Source organism: Chinchilla lanigera, unplaced genomic scaffold, assembly GCF_000276665.1.
Source record: "Chinchilla lanigera isolate Chin_1 unplaced genomic scaffold, ChiLan1.0 scaffold00036, whole genome shotgun sequence".
Classification (NCBI taxonomy): domain Eukaryota; kingdom Metazoa; phylum Chordata; class Mammalia; order Rodentia; family Chinchillidae; genus Chinchilla; species Chinchilla lanigera.
In genome coordinates, this window is record NW_004955437.1 from 10,590,032 (window position 1) to 10,604,819 (window position 14,788).

The 14,788-nt window shown below is 31.6% G+C and overlaps 2 protein-coding genes across 29 annotated transcripts in view; one reads left to right on the top strand and one right to left on the bottom strand.

Moving 5' to 3' along the window:
• The window catches only part of Supt3h (suppressor of Ty 3 homolog (S. cerevisiae)), a 441,758-nt gene that overhangs the window by 382,230 nt on the left and 44,740 nt on the right, over positions 1–14,788 (bottom strand). For 2 of the 23 annotated variants that reach the window (XM_013516862.1, XM_013516859.1), the window contains exons 1-3: positions 7,883–8,054; positions 3,157–3,225; positions 1,499–1,552 (exon numbers count right to left, since the gene is read on the bottom strand). The exons of 12 other annotated variants lie outside the window; for them this stretch is intronic. Coding sequence is in view for 1 of the 11 variants with exons in the window: in XM_013516872.1 (XP_013372326.1) it covers positions 9,800–9,825 (26 nt within the window). In the remaining 10 variants the exon portion in view is untranslated. Of the gene's footprint in view, positions 1–1,498; positions 1,553–3,079; positions 3,281–5,304; positions 5,971–7,882; positions 8,055–9,799; positions 9,894–14,788 lie in introns of those variants that run through there. 9 more of the 23 variants (XM_013516877.1, XM_013516876.1, XM_013516863.1 and 6 more) reach the window with 8 other exon arrangements.
• Positions 8,114–14,788, top strand: part of Runx2 (runt-related transcription factor 2) — a 287,714-nt gene continuing 281,039 nt past the window's right edge. For 4 of the 6 annotated variants that reach the window (XM_013516855.1, XM_013516854.1, XM_013516856.1 and 1 more), the window contains exon 1: positions 8,639–8,762. In XM_013516855.1, the coding sequence (XP_013372309.1) occupies positions 8,705–8,762 (58 nt within the window). In that variant the 5' untranslated portion in view covers positions 8,639–8,704. Of the gene's footprint in view, positions 8,476–8,638; positions 8,763–14,788 lie in introns of those variants that run through there. The other 2 variants (XM_005389822.2, XM_005389823.2) reach the window with 2 other exon arrangements.

A 14,788-nucleotide genomic window follows, 5' to 3' on the forward strand; every position in this document is an offset into this window, starting at 1 on the left:
CTTCTGAGTCATTTTCATCCCTGTCTTTTCTGACATGTGAGAGATCAATATTGCCTGAACCCAGCTGATGTGATGATCTGTTGGTGGTTGCTATATTTTATTTTAAAGGTTACTGCACAGCATGTATTTTTAAGAAAAATAAATCATTTTCATTGAACTGTTTTGACAATATGATGTCTGATATTGTAAAATACTACTCAAAATTTACTTAATACAGTCAATCCTCATAAATTAAATTACTTTGGGTATTATGTCCAATGGTAGATACAATGAATATTTCTGGAGACTAAATAATAAAATAACAAATTCCTTTTTCCAATCAAAGTAAAATTCAAATATGCCCAAAAAAGAGGAAAAGTGGATTACAATTATAATTATTAAGATTTCTATAGATAATTTTTGCTTGAGCATTAAACCCAGTGAATTCTAAAAAAGTACATTCTGAGGAAGAGAAATACAGGAAATTTAGTATCTTATTAGTAATAACGACCATCTAAATAAACTAAATATCAAGATTTAGGGATGGACTCTAATCAAGATTATTTATATTCTCAAGTCATCCATATAAAGATTTTAGGGTACTGCATAATAATATTCAATATAAAAAGTGCATGGTAAAAATGAACTTGCACTGCAAGTTCATTAGATAGTTCAGTTCAATTGAGGGTTATGAACACCATACATAAGATCTCTCCACATGACAAAAAACTATATAAAAGGTAAACAACTTGATCCTTATTACAAATCATTCTTGCTTATTATATAAGATGATATGCAATGGGGCGCATCACTGTATAAATACAGTGGAGGTGGAAGGAAGGGGCAAACCACCTGGGCTTGTAAACAAAGATGCAGTAGAAGACAGCCACACCACACAATGATTCTGCAGTAGCAAAGCTGTGTAGCTGTTAGAAACACTATGGGCCACAGAGCCAAAAGTATTTATTATCCTGGCTTTGCAAAAAGAAAAAAAAAAAAAAATAATAATAATAATAATAAACACTCCTTGATAGAATATTAAATAATGTACCACAAACTCCAAATTAATGCTAATGGTTCACATATAGGCTTCTATTCATTAAAATGTTTCTTGAAAATGTATGATTTGATAGTAGTACAACTTAATAGTAATTATTTAATGTGAATGAGCTTTTACAGGTATTTTTATATATTGCAGAAGCATTCAATTAAAATTTTAAAATGATACACCAGATGCTTGATTTATTCCTCTGAAAATATCAAACCTTGAGTTATAATACAAACTTGAAATTTTTACAAGTTGACATTTTTAAACTCTTTTCTCATCTTCAACTTATATTTGTCATGGAAAAAGTCTGTAATTAGTGACGTATTTAAAATTTAAATATAGTAAGACTATAAATTAAAGTCTAAAGTTGCTATGGATAGCCCAAGCTATTAGTATTCATTCAGTCCAAGCTATCAGTATTCATTCATTTTTTTTTAATACCTGCTAATAACTGGGGATGGTTGCACATACCTGTTAATCCCAACACAGAGGGAGGATGAGGCAGGAAGATCACAAGTTCAAGTCCTGTGTGGACAACTTAGTGAGAAGGTCTCAAAACACAAAATATAAAAGGTGCTGGGGATGATATAAAGGAGAAGGCCCTAGGCTTACTTCCTAGTACATACTGCCAAGAAATCCTACTACTTACGCATAAAAATAAATTTTCCCAGCTATTTTATTTGAATTTCAAATCAAATTCCTATACCCCTTAATCACAAAATGCTTCACATTTCAGAATTCAGTGTTTAAACATAAACAGACAAATGAATGCCAATACCTCCTTTACCTAAATTTACCAATTAACATTTGACACTTTATAACAATAATTCATCATATACTTCTTTTAATAATATTTTTCTTTAAGCATAATAGCATCATTACAGTTAATAATACAGTATCACTAGTATCCAGAGTCTACATTCTAGTTCAAGCAAACTGTCTAAAAATATCTTAGATGGCTCTTTTTTTCAATCTACCATTCAAGCGAAGTTCACATATAGGCTAATTTCTGAGAAGTGACAGCCAAATATTTTTTCACAACCTATAGATGTGAAAAAGCCTGATATTCCTGCAAGAACCACTCGACAATGCAAAAATATTGTAATAATATGAGAGGGAAACTGGATTTCCAGTTACCTCTGTACTGTTTTCCTACAAAACTAGAATAAAGCTGTAATCTTATCATCAGTGGTTAAACTCATTATAAATATATACCAAGGAACATTAATCATCATGTGAAAAATCTTGTGACCCTGTGAGGACTGAAGAAGTTTTAATATTGTTATTACTAATAACTTAGAATCATAAATAATTATCCAGATATATCTTTTTTTAAACAAGAAACAAAAAGTCTGCAAGTTTTATACTGGCAACTGAACCAACCAGTTTTCAAAGATTGAAAATCTCTTTTTAAAATACTGTTTTAAAAACCTAGTCTTAACTGTATTTTTAAATGTTATAGTTTATTAAGTTGAATAAAGTCTTAATCATCCCATAAAAGACTAGATAACTGGTATATTATGCCTACACACTAAAAATCTGACCTCTTCAGCAATTTCTTTCAACGTTTTAAACAATGCTTTACTATACCAATATTATAAAAATATATACTTTTGAAGAACTACAAATTTTTCTTCATATGCCTAAAAATACGAATATTTTAATATTCTGTTGTTATTTTAATATTCTAATTGCTTTCATCTTACAGTTCAAATTGGAACAATGTTTCATTGCTATAATGTCTAAGAAATTGAGATTAGCAGTGGAAATACTGTTAAATTTACAAAGACAAAAGGATCAGTATTCTAATACTTCATTTTCAATATATTTTCTGTATTGTTCATTACGTCTGAACTCGTTTTTCTTCAGCACAAATTACACACAAAGCTTAACAAATAGAGACCCAAATTCACAACTGCTTTACTAAAACCAATGAAAAATCTATACACAGCAATGAAACTGGGAAGCAAATAAAAGAACTGTCAAGACATGTATTCCTAAAAATAAGTCTACAATAACTATTTTAAAGACTGTGTGTGGTCTCACCCATACATTTTGGCAAGATGCACTTTCTCCAACCACAGTTAGATTCATCCAAAAGCGGTGGCACTGGAGAGCCTCTGTCTCACCTGTCAAAGCTGAGGAACGTTGTTCAAGAGACCACCATGCGTCCATGGAGAAAAGCCACAATGCTACAGCTGTTATTGATAAGCAGGTTCCAAAGGAGAAAAAACTTCAATTAAGCAAATCATCCTTAATAGAGATACAGACAATGATATTCTCATTTAAATCATGAGATGACAATTACTGTGCCAGTTCTGAAATAAAACACTGACAACTTATATAATGGAATACTCTGAGGGAATCTTTCATGAGTAATACCTATAGTCCCTTCTAGTCTTCCTCTGATAAAATTTCCATATATTATTTATGAATTCTAAAACTCTATTATGTTCCCTTATTTAAGGTTTAACCTCCTTTATAAAGCCTCATATTTCACCTAAATTACAAAGGTACTAAATTCATCTGTTTAAATCTGACAGCTAAACACACAGTAAATTAACATTTATAAATGGAAAGCCTAAATATATCAAAACTTGATTTTTTAGAAGACGTTTTTACATCTTTTTCAACCACATTATACAGGCAGTTCATAGATTTTGCTTTAACTTTCTAAAGCGCATGAAGTGATCGGGAAAGCTACAGGTAGATTAACATAAAGAGCAAGAAAAACAATTTATTTGAAAAGAAATGTCTCAACGGACAAGCTCTACTCCCAACCTGGCAGTAAAAGATAAATGTAAGGAAGTGTATCAGGCAATATAAAAAAGTAGGTAATCATAATAAGTATCTCAAATTTTAACTTGTTTTTTCTTCTAAATGATAATATCCTCTAACTATTTAATATTGAAACTATTCAAATGAAAAGGAATGGCTTTTAATGCCTTTTTAAGAAACTGACATTCAAAAGTTTTCACTGTAGAACAATTTCACATACAGTCAAGTCCCATAATAAATACAAAGGCAAACTTATTGGAGTGCCCTCAATGTACTATAACGTTCCAGAGTTTCATTCACTATATTCTCTAAGTACAAAGACTCTGAAAAGATTAGTTTCACTTTTCCCTAGTTACAATAACTAGCATAGTTGGGATATTATTTTTCTTTGGTTTTGTCAGTAGCATATTTGATATAAATTTTATTAAGTGGCAGTGCATTTATTATGTAACATTGCATTGTGGGTAGCAGTTTCCTGCTTTAGTCTAGCCACATCCTCAGCTGTCATATGAGCATGTTTCCCATATTTTCTGCAAGTTGCCACCTTTTTTTTATTCTCACAAAAATGACAGCATTAGAAGATAAATTGTTCTAATAATTATAAGAAACATAAAACACACAGCTACATTAAGCAAGTATAGATCATTCTGCACTTCAAAGAATAACAAAGAAAAACAAAGTAATCCTTATAATTAAAGTGTTAATGTCAAGTGAAACAATGTTTAAAGTAAATTAGCATAAAGGAAAGATTCATGGAACAACTTAAAACAGTTAAAAACATAGTTCTGTAACCAAATCCCACTACTCTCCAAATGAGGTGTAGTATGTCAAGATATAACAATTTGCAATTAATGTTAACAGCTTCCAACCTACTAGGTATTTGTTAGTGAAAATTAATATCAGTATCCCTTACTAGAACTTTAAGAATCTACTTTGAGTTTATACAGAAATGTCAAAACATGGGAAGAAGAAACCAGAAACACTGGAATAAGGAAATGGAATTAACATCTCATAATCATAATTCAAAATGTAAAACTATATACAATCTTGCTACTACTAACAACTTTTCATCAGTAAAAGGCTCAACAAGTTGTAGATAAGCTTTAACAGCAATGTATTAAACCTGGAAAAAGAGAAACTGTGAAAATAAATTATCAAATACCAAGTTAAAATAAAAGATTCTTATTAAAGCCTCATAATCACAGTATTTTAAAATCTCTACAATTTGACCCTGTTTTCAAGTAAAGTAGAAAAGCAGCAAATATTAGTCTAAAAGAATTTCTAAGAAAGGAAGTATAGAAATGGTACAGTACTGATAAAGTAGAACTATTATATTAAAATAAAATTCATTAGTTGAGGGAAAATTCACAAGGTAACAATGTAAATAGATGTAGCATATAAAACACTATTTTACTGCTATTCTATAAATGCTTTTATATTTTAAAATGTTTGACCAATTTTGGTAAATTTTATAAAATATAGGAAAGCAAGACACTAACCTCCAGGTTTTTTAAAAATTGATTTCCAGTTCAAAATCATATTTCATTTCCTTAGCATTAAAGCACGTAACTTACACTGTGGATCTAAATTTGTTGCTCACTTCAACACCGCAAATATTAACATACCCCAAATAGTATGACGTTTTAAGGGTCTTTAGAAAGAAATAAATAATCTGTGGTTTCCATTTCTGATTATAAGCTTGGTATAAATCTATAATCAAGGGCTGTGTTTGTAATGAATACAGCTCTCTTCATCACACGAAGTAAGCTATTTCTATGGAACACACTGTCAATTATCAAATGTATACCAGTTATTACTGTTGTTTTTATGTTTTTACCACAAAGAGAGATGAACTCCAAAGAGGACATATTTTTAATTTAGAGGAGGGAAATATATGTGGATAATGAATACACAAAGTTTAAAGCACAAAAATTTCTTTCTCTTGGTAGAATTTGATGGGCTTCACACAGGTCAAAAAAGGCACATTCAACAATTATCCAGCAAAGTTTTATACAATAAATGTAAAGATCCTGACTCAAAGACTGGGCGGAGGGGTACGGGGGTACCTGTAAAAAGAGGACAACCAGCTAGAAGACAAATAGATATTAAAAATTATTGTAATTCATGTTATGTCAACTTGAACCAAAGTGTATAAAATAATTTTTACAAACTTTTAAGGATGAGAACGTTTTGGCAAAGGCTTATGGTTTTAAGGTATGTCAGAAAATCCTGATACAGACACTATAAACTCACTCTAAAAGGAAAAAAGCGTTTGGTTACCATACAGTAGCAGCCATTACATCTTTTCAACAGCCTCACTGCTATTACATGTGCACATGGAACTACATTTGGTAATTCTACAAATTTTATGAGCAAAATCCTTTTATTTCCTTTGGATAATAAAGATAGAGATCATATTGGCACACCTTATTCATGAGAGAGGTTAACTTAACTCTTCTCTTTGCATGAATACTTGCATGTTAAATGAAAACTTTCTTTTCAATGTAAAGCCTTTTTACATGTACACTAAGGCATATCAATCTGTACTTAAAATAAAAGACCAAAGTGTATTTCTGGGATTTTATCACTAGAAGTTTATTCAACAAAAGCTCTGGACATCTGATAATTTAAATAATAAAAGATTAAAGGAAGATATCATTCACATCTCCTCTCAGCATATTTGGGAAAACCACTTTTTGTAAACAATCTTATGAACATGTTTGCACAGCTATCTTTACCTAATATGAACCAAAAGCAGATAGTAAATTGTGTTAGGAAGAATATATACAAGGATATGTCAATTCTAACACTCTTGAGCCCCTACTTTACGCCACTGTATAGCCCAAATAACCTTTTGTAATCCACTGTCTCTGCCCACCCTCCCAGCTATTTTACATGACACCACTAGTTACCATCACACTAGGACAAAGTCTAACATGTCAATTCAGAGTGGCATGGATAAATAGCAAAAAAATGCCTAGAAAATTGACCTATTCGTTTTTATAATCTTTGTTGAAAAATACCCCGTCACTTTCAACTGATGAAAACAGGAAGCTCTATTCATAAATATAAAATTCACTGCCTATGATATATAATCATCCTAATAAGAAAATGAGTTCTATACATACATGTCCAAAGGGGCCAAAAGAGAGAAAGAGAGAGAGAGACAGAGAGAGAGAACGAGAGAGATTCCCAAAGATGTTTTCAATTTTCTTCTGAATCAGAATTAGCAAATCGAGACGACTAGCATACTCTGTCTGTGTGCATTATTCCTTACTACACACAGCATTTTGTAATTTATTTCAAAGCTTCCATTATAAACAAAAAATACAGCTTCTGTTAACCCACTCAATGCTGTGTTCACAACGTAAGTATTTTACTTTATATATGTATAACATCTGCAATCAAAAGCTCTGTTAATGTCCAAACAGAATAAAGGATTATACAAAATGAATACATTTCCTCGAGTGATAGCTACAATCAAAATAAAACTAAGATTCTTCCAACAAACTATAATTCTTGCCATTCACTTAAGGTCTTCAAACTAGTCGAGAGATAAAAGTATACATAATATAAAAAATACTAATTACATTTAAACTCTATTGTAAGAGCCGCCATCTAATTCTGAAAATAAACTATACAGACATAATTTAATATTTGTAAAGGAATCCCCAGACTAATGCTTTCTTGACAGCCAATTACAATGAAGTCTAGCAAGCAGTTTGCAACCAGACCTTAAGAAAGGTAAACTTTTTTACAATGAGTTACAGATTCACAAGTTTAAGAAGACAAGAAAAAGGAAAACAGAAGGAATCCAGCCACCCTAGCAAATATGAAGCAGACCCCAGAATGTGATACAATCCAACAATGTAAATTATTATAAGTCATCACTGTTGCTCAGAATTTCGCACAGCCTCTTTAGCCACTTTTGCTCACTTTTCCACAGACACAATAATGAACTAAAAGGGAAAGTTTTTTTTTTAAAAAAAAAAAGGGAAAAAAGAAGAAAAAAAAAAAAGGTGGTAAAAGGGAAAGCCCTTAACTACAGAGTTCTGCTCTACAAATGCTTAACCTTACAGGAGTTTGGGCTCCTTCAGCATTTGTATTCTAGCCAAATCCTCTCATGAGTCACAAAAATTAAAAAGCTATATCCTTCTGGATGCCAGGAAAGGCCTTACCACAAGCCTTTTGTCAGAGGGAGAGAGAGAAAGGAGGAGGAGAAAAAAAGAGAGACACAGAGAGAGGAGAGAGGGAGAGAAGAGAGAGGAGAGGACAGAGGAGAGGAAAGAGGAGAGAGGAGAGAGGGAGAGAGGTAGAGAGAGAGAGAGACAGTAGGGGAGAGAAGGGGAGAGAGCAAGAGCAAGGGGGGAAAGCCACAGTGGTAGGCAGTCCCACTTTGAGTACTGTGAGGTCACAAACCACATGATTCTGTCTCTCCAGTAATAGTGCTTGCAAAAAAAAGGAGTTTTAAAGCTTTTGCTTTTTTGGATTGTGTGAATGCTTCATTCGCCTCACAAACAACCACAGAACCACAAGTGCGGTGCAAACTTTCTCCAGGAGGACAGCAAGACGTCTCTGGTGTTTAAATGGTTAATCTCCGCAGGTCACTACCAGCCACGGAGACCAACAGAGTCAGTGAGTGCTCTCTAACCACAGTCTATGCAGTAATAGTAGGTCCTTCAAATATTTGTTCATTCTTTTTGTTTTGTTTCCTTGCTTTTCACATGTTACCAGCTACATAATTTCTTGACAGAAAAAAATAAATATAAAGTCTATGTTCTGCAGGTATACTGTAAAGCTAAAACAAGATTTGGGTATGGTTTGTATTTTCAGTTTAAGGCTACAAGCAGTATTTACAACAGAGGGTACAAGTTCTATCTGGAAAAAAAAAGAGGGACTATGGCATCAAACAGCCTCTTCAGCACAGTGACACCATGTCAGCAAAACTTCTTTTGGGGTAAGTGCTATCCTATTTTAAAATGCTATCATATGTGAACCTGTTTAACATAATGATATGATTCTTAGAGAAACTGTTACTTTCTTCACATAACAAGATACTAAATGTCATAATGTTATTTTTTTTGTTGCATTAACAATCAAAAATGAAATTGCTGTAAATATTTGCACTTGGCATCTGTAACTTTTAACTCTAGGAATAACAAAAAAATCAGTGAACTCACATAAATCAAAATGCTTTCCAAACTTATAGCAATCAGGGTACTAAAACAGTAGAAGAAAGTTAAATATTCTTATTAACTCGCAGTAGAATAAAATTGGATGCTAAATTGATCAAAGAATTATAAATCATCGACTCGGCAGCTCCCAATATTTGAGCAAACTTCAAAAAGGAAGCAATTTTACAAAATAACAGACCGCAGAATTATTGCAACATTATGGTCTACCCTGTACAACACAGAAATAAACCTGTAGTAAAATTTAACATTTTAACCAGCTCAACTAAAAAGAAATCTATTTATAATTTTAAACTGCATCATAAGGTATCTACAAAAATTTGTTTCTAAACAACTTTATACAACTGAAGCATGCATTCAACTGAAATAAAATTATTCTAAGTATACCATAGATGTTTTTAAAAGATCTGCAGAGTTGCCCAGGATATTTAAAAGTTCACAGGAGTATTTTAAAACTTGAATACAACTCTATTTTTCTAAATAGTTTTATATCTGCATGCTGTTACTCATATGCAGAACTCGTTGTAAACATATAGCAAATACTGAAACATCTAAGACTCTTTTAATCAGTCCTGGAACTACCAAAATGAATACCGTTTTTAGTCTCATGAAAAATAAAGCTCCATAAGGATAACCTCCATGATTGAAAGAGCCATTCCTATTCAACCTTGCTGAACTTTAAAACAAAACACACATAATACAGTCCCTTAATATTTAATTTCAAGTTACTGTTGATAGATATACAAACTACTTCAACATTCAGCAACAGACACAGTGTTACAGAAAATAGCTCATCACTTACAAGATTCTCTTTATGATGTCCAACATGTTCCAACTACAAGGCAACTTCTAAAATTTTTCTTTCATCCTTTAAAATCAGTCGTTTTGCTGTGTATATCTACATTAACTTTGCTTTGTAATTTTCAACTAACGATTGGCGTTTCCTTTACTCCTCCTACTTCACACATTTTAACTGGCTACTACTAGAGAATCAGCCTTAGTTTAGGTCAAAGAGAAATAATTAAACCAGAAGAGGGAAAAAAGTTTCTCTTAAAGGGTAAGGAAATGAATTTTCTATTTTATAAAATATATAAAATTGCTGTAATGACTCCCTCAGTAGCTATAAGTGGGTTCCCTCATAGTCACAATACTAAGTACAAAATCACAAATTATTAAAAATTTTAATGGTAGGTATTAAGCATTATTCTAAAACTTTCTACACTTAGGAAGCAGAAAATAACTATAACTACACTGTATTACAGTCTGTTTCATAATTACAGTTTATTCAAGGGGTAGTTTGCTATTAGCATCAAAGAGACAGAAGAAAAAAATGGTTAAAACTAATCTTACGTGAAGGGATTATTTGCAACAGGTATATCAAGTGGTTAAATTGCTCTTTTACATTACTCAATTTTTAAAAAATACACTCAATTTTTTAAAATAAATTTTTCTAATCAGATCAAGAACACCAGACGTTTCAAGGAATACTGGAGCATTAGAAGTAAAGCTGTCAAAAAAAATGTTAAAATTATTACAAAGAATATGCTGAGATGGTCCTTTCTCTATCCTATCTGGGGTCTTCTGAGGTGACATTCTTAATAACTACTCTATATGAAAATTTCCCAAACCTGACCAAGTTTCTAAGGCATAAAAATAAACTGGAGATCATCTCTTGTTGCATTTCATATTTTTTTAACATTGTAACTAATTCTTTCTCTTCTGAGAAGTGAACTTCACCCTTCCCTACCCCTGTCAAACAGCACCTTAGAGCCTAGAGAACTTAACATGAACCACTAAACCAGACTAATTACAGGTGAGTAGTGGGCTTTCCCACTACTAGGTATAGGTTATCATACTGCATACATTCCTCCATTCCATGATATATGCAAAGTCTCATTTCAGATTTCTTGCATAATGATTATCATGCCATAGAATAGGGATATAGCTCAGTGGCAGAGAGCCCGCCTGGCAAGCGCAAGGTCCTGAGTTTGATTCCCAGTACCAAACAAAAGAAAAAAAGAACAGATCATACCATTTATAAAATGTCATAAGTATTGCCGCAATTCTGTAAAATATTTTTAAAAGCTTATGTGAGGGAGAAAACATACAGTGATCGATTAAAACACCACAAATATAAGCAGACAGAGCGTGTGTGTGTGTGTGTGTGTGTGAGAGAGAGAGAGAGAGAGAGAGAGAGAGAGAGAGAGAGAGAGACAAAGAACAAGACACAGACTATCAAGTGTCCTTGATATTTCAGCATTATTTTGAATTAATCAAGAATTTTCAATCTGTGGCTACTCAAAATCTGTCCATATTTATCATAAAGCCTGTTAAAAACAAACTGACTCACCAAATATCCTACAATGAAGAACTTATTTATGAAAATTTATTAGATGACTGATTAAATTTCTACATAAAATCTTTCTAATTGACCAAAGTAACTGATTAAATATGATTAGTGATTTCCAAAGCAATACTTCTGGTCTACATCAATAATAATTTTACAGTTTCAAGATTTAGTAGTGACAAAGTTTTATAACTTGCTTCTAAAACAAGACAGCTAAATTCTATAATCCAGAGGAGAGAATTAAAAACCTAAGAACAAACATAAAAGACTACTGTAATAATATAAGAAAGTAAAAGATATCAGTGCAATTCCCAAAGGTTCACAGTCATATTTTAAATTATAATTCTAATTTTACATGAAAAACTGTTAAGATTTCACTTTTACATTTTAAAAAACGTTTGAAATGTGAAAGATTAAAAACAAATCATAGAAAAAGATATTGTGCATCTCTGTGAACCTCCCAATAGTTTCTAAATCACAAGAAGGGCACGAAATGTACATGATTATATTATATTTTTGATCTTCTAACAGAACAAAAAAATTAATCTATTCAATTAATCCCTTCAAGATAATCACTGTTAGTCTGACCTACTTAAATCAGTCATGCTGAAGTTAAATTCAGTAAGATAGAAATGTTCCAGTTTGTTAAAAGAACACTGAAATATTTGATGGTTAAATAAACTGTTGGGGGGGGGGCTAACTCATTGAAGGCACTGAGATTTTATCAAACACAGAATTAATCTTTATTGAATAGAACCATTCACAAATCAAATCTCGCTGTACTTCAATACTTTCAAGCAACGCTAATCAATTACAAACCTTTTCTAGTGCTTCAAAACTCATGTGCTTTCAATTTTACACACTGGTGGTCCTGAAGTACTATATTGGGGCTGAGTTAAGACATTCTGTATCACAAGTTTTTTTCAACAAATATTCATCTACAGGGTTTTTTTTCCTCTCAAGAGCTGCTCACATGAAAACTGTGGTAATATTTTTATACTGTACTTCTTTGTTAAAGCAAAAGGTTAAGGGTTACCTAAATACCTCAACTATATACACACACACACACACACACACACACACACACAGTATATAGGAAAAGGTAAGTATTCACATAAAAAAAATCCAATGGGACTGGATTATTTATTTTTGCATTTCCTATGATTAATGATGCACCCGAGCATAGCTGAAGACTGATGGCAAAACAGGGTAATCTCAAATTCCTATCCAAAGCAGACAACTGCCAACCTTCTATGCTGGCCTAACATCCCAAGACAGTGTGACAATTCTAAATTAACAGTGAACTCATGCAAAAGCTCACCATAATAAACATGAATATAGCAAATGCTAAGCAATTTTTTTAGAGACATTTTTATATAACGCATTCCCTGGAAGTATTTATTCTCTACAGTGTCTCTTTAAAAATAGACAAATGGGAAAAACAATTCAATGGGGAAAATGTCCTTCCTGAAAATCCTAAAATTCTAATTATAATGCCTATTCTTTCTATTCATTTATCAAGCCAAACTTTAATATTAAATTGGTATCAGCAAAAACACTGCCAGTTTAGGCAGACTTCCCATTGGGTTATCTTAACGCATTATTTTGTTCTTCTTATTTCAGTAAATTCTATGTAACTTCCACTCAAGATAAAATTCTACAAAAAAAAAAAAAAAAGCTGTCACTAAGCTCCTGTAACATAAACAGTAAACTCTAATACTTGGTATTTTAGAAATGGTAAAATATGGAAAATCTGCACACCAAATCTGAACTTTCCAATATTTTAAAACAAATGTTCAAAAAAGGAAGTCTCAGATAATGCCACTGTTCTTTAATACAATCTTGTCATATCAAAAAGATTATGGAATTTACAGGATATGCATTTTGATTAATGTGTTACAATTCAACAAATGGGGCAACTCTATACCTTATTCAAAGGGAGTTTCCTTATAATCTTAACCAAGTTAACCACAAGCTTTTGTCCATTCAACAGGAAATATACATAAAACAGACCATACATTCCCATGTAACTTTTTAAGACCTACATAGCAACTGAGATTAAATGCTCCTTAATTATAGTGCATACAATATCTTCACCTTATATATATTCTTAGGAATTTCCTCCCCCTTTTACTACTAATAAGGACATAGGACTCAAGTTTGGAATAGTGTTGAATGGATGTAAGAAACACCCTATAAAACATTTTAAAATACTAGTTGTTGTTGAACAGGCATTAACTCTAAAGGATATTTTTTCATAAACATGCTTCCTTCTAATAAATAGAAACCACAGCACTTAATATAAAGTATTTTCCCCAAATAAGATGAGCTACAGAATTTTTTAAATTCCTTTAAAGGCTAGTTGCTAAGTAAACATTTATTCTCTGCACTGGAAAAAAACTTTGCTATCATGGACTACCTATAAATATTCTATATTGTTATTAACACCCAAATCCCAACATACAGCGGCTGGGAATGGAGCTCAGTGGTACAGTACCCACTTCTCACTCATGAGGCCAAGTTTCATCCCCAGCACTAGGAAGAAGGGGAAAAATCCAATATAGATCCAAGGACTAAATATTATGCCAATACCAAATATGATTTTAGCTCTAAATAAAAGATATTAATTTATCTTGATTAAATAATTTATGCTTTTTAAATCTACTGCCTACAAGAAATGGAATTTTTCAACACAGATATGAATTACCAATAAAATTTAAAAATGCAATCTCCAATAAAATTTAAGATAAATAAAATATATTGACGTTAGAAAACTTACCAAGTTAAAACTGCTTTCAAAATGTATATTTAAGATTTTGATAACTACTCTGTCATCTCCACTATTTCTACCATTTTTCTTTAAAAATGATACATGAGTTACAGCAGATTAGTAACATTCCAAACAAGTCAGATCTAATTATTCTATGTACGGCAAATAATTTTTACTATAAAGTCAAATAAATTAATTTTATTACACTGTTCAGTTACAATGACTTTTTTTAACATGAATGGTGTCTACTAGAATCATTATACCATCAACTATACACATATATTTACAAAAGATTAACCTAAAAATCCAAGAACTTAAATACACATTCATAGATTCCCTAAAATTACACAAACCTTGAGTGCGCCAAACTATTATTTACATATTTCTTATGGATATCTCACAACTAAATTCAATTTTGTGGTCCAGTAAAAGCAAAAAAAAAACCTAGCCAAAACATGTAACAATCATCAATGAAGTTTTAAAAAATATATAAGCATAGATTTTCTTTAGAAAACTTAGGATAATGATGTGCTACTCCACAAAACTTTGTATGAACCTGAAGATATTATTATATAGGAAAAAAATACCTGCCATACATATTCAACTTAAATTTCTTTTGGCTATCAATTTGACATAAAATTTTTATGAATAGTCCATACACCAGTGACTACAGA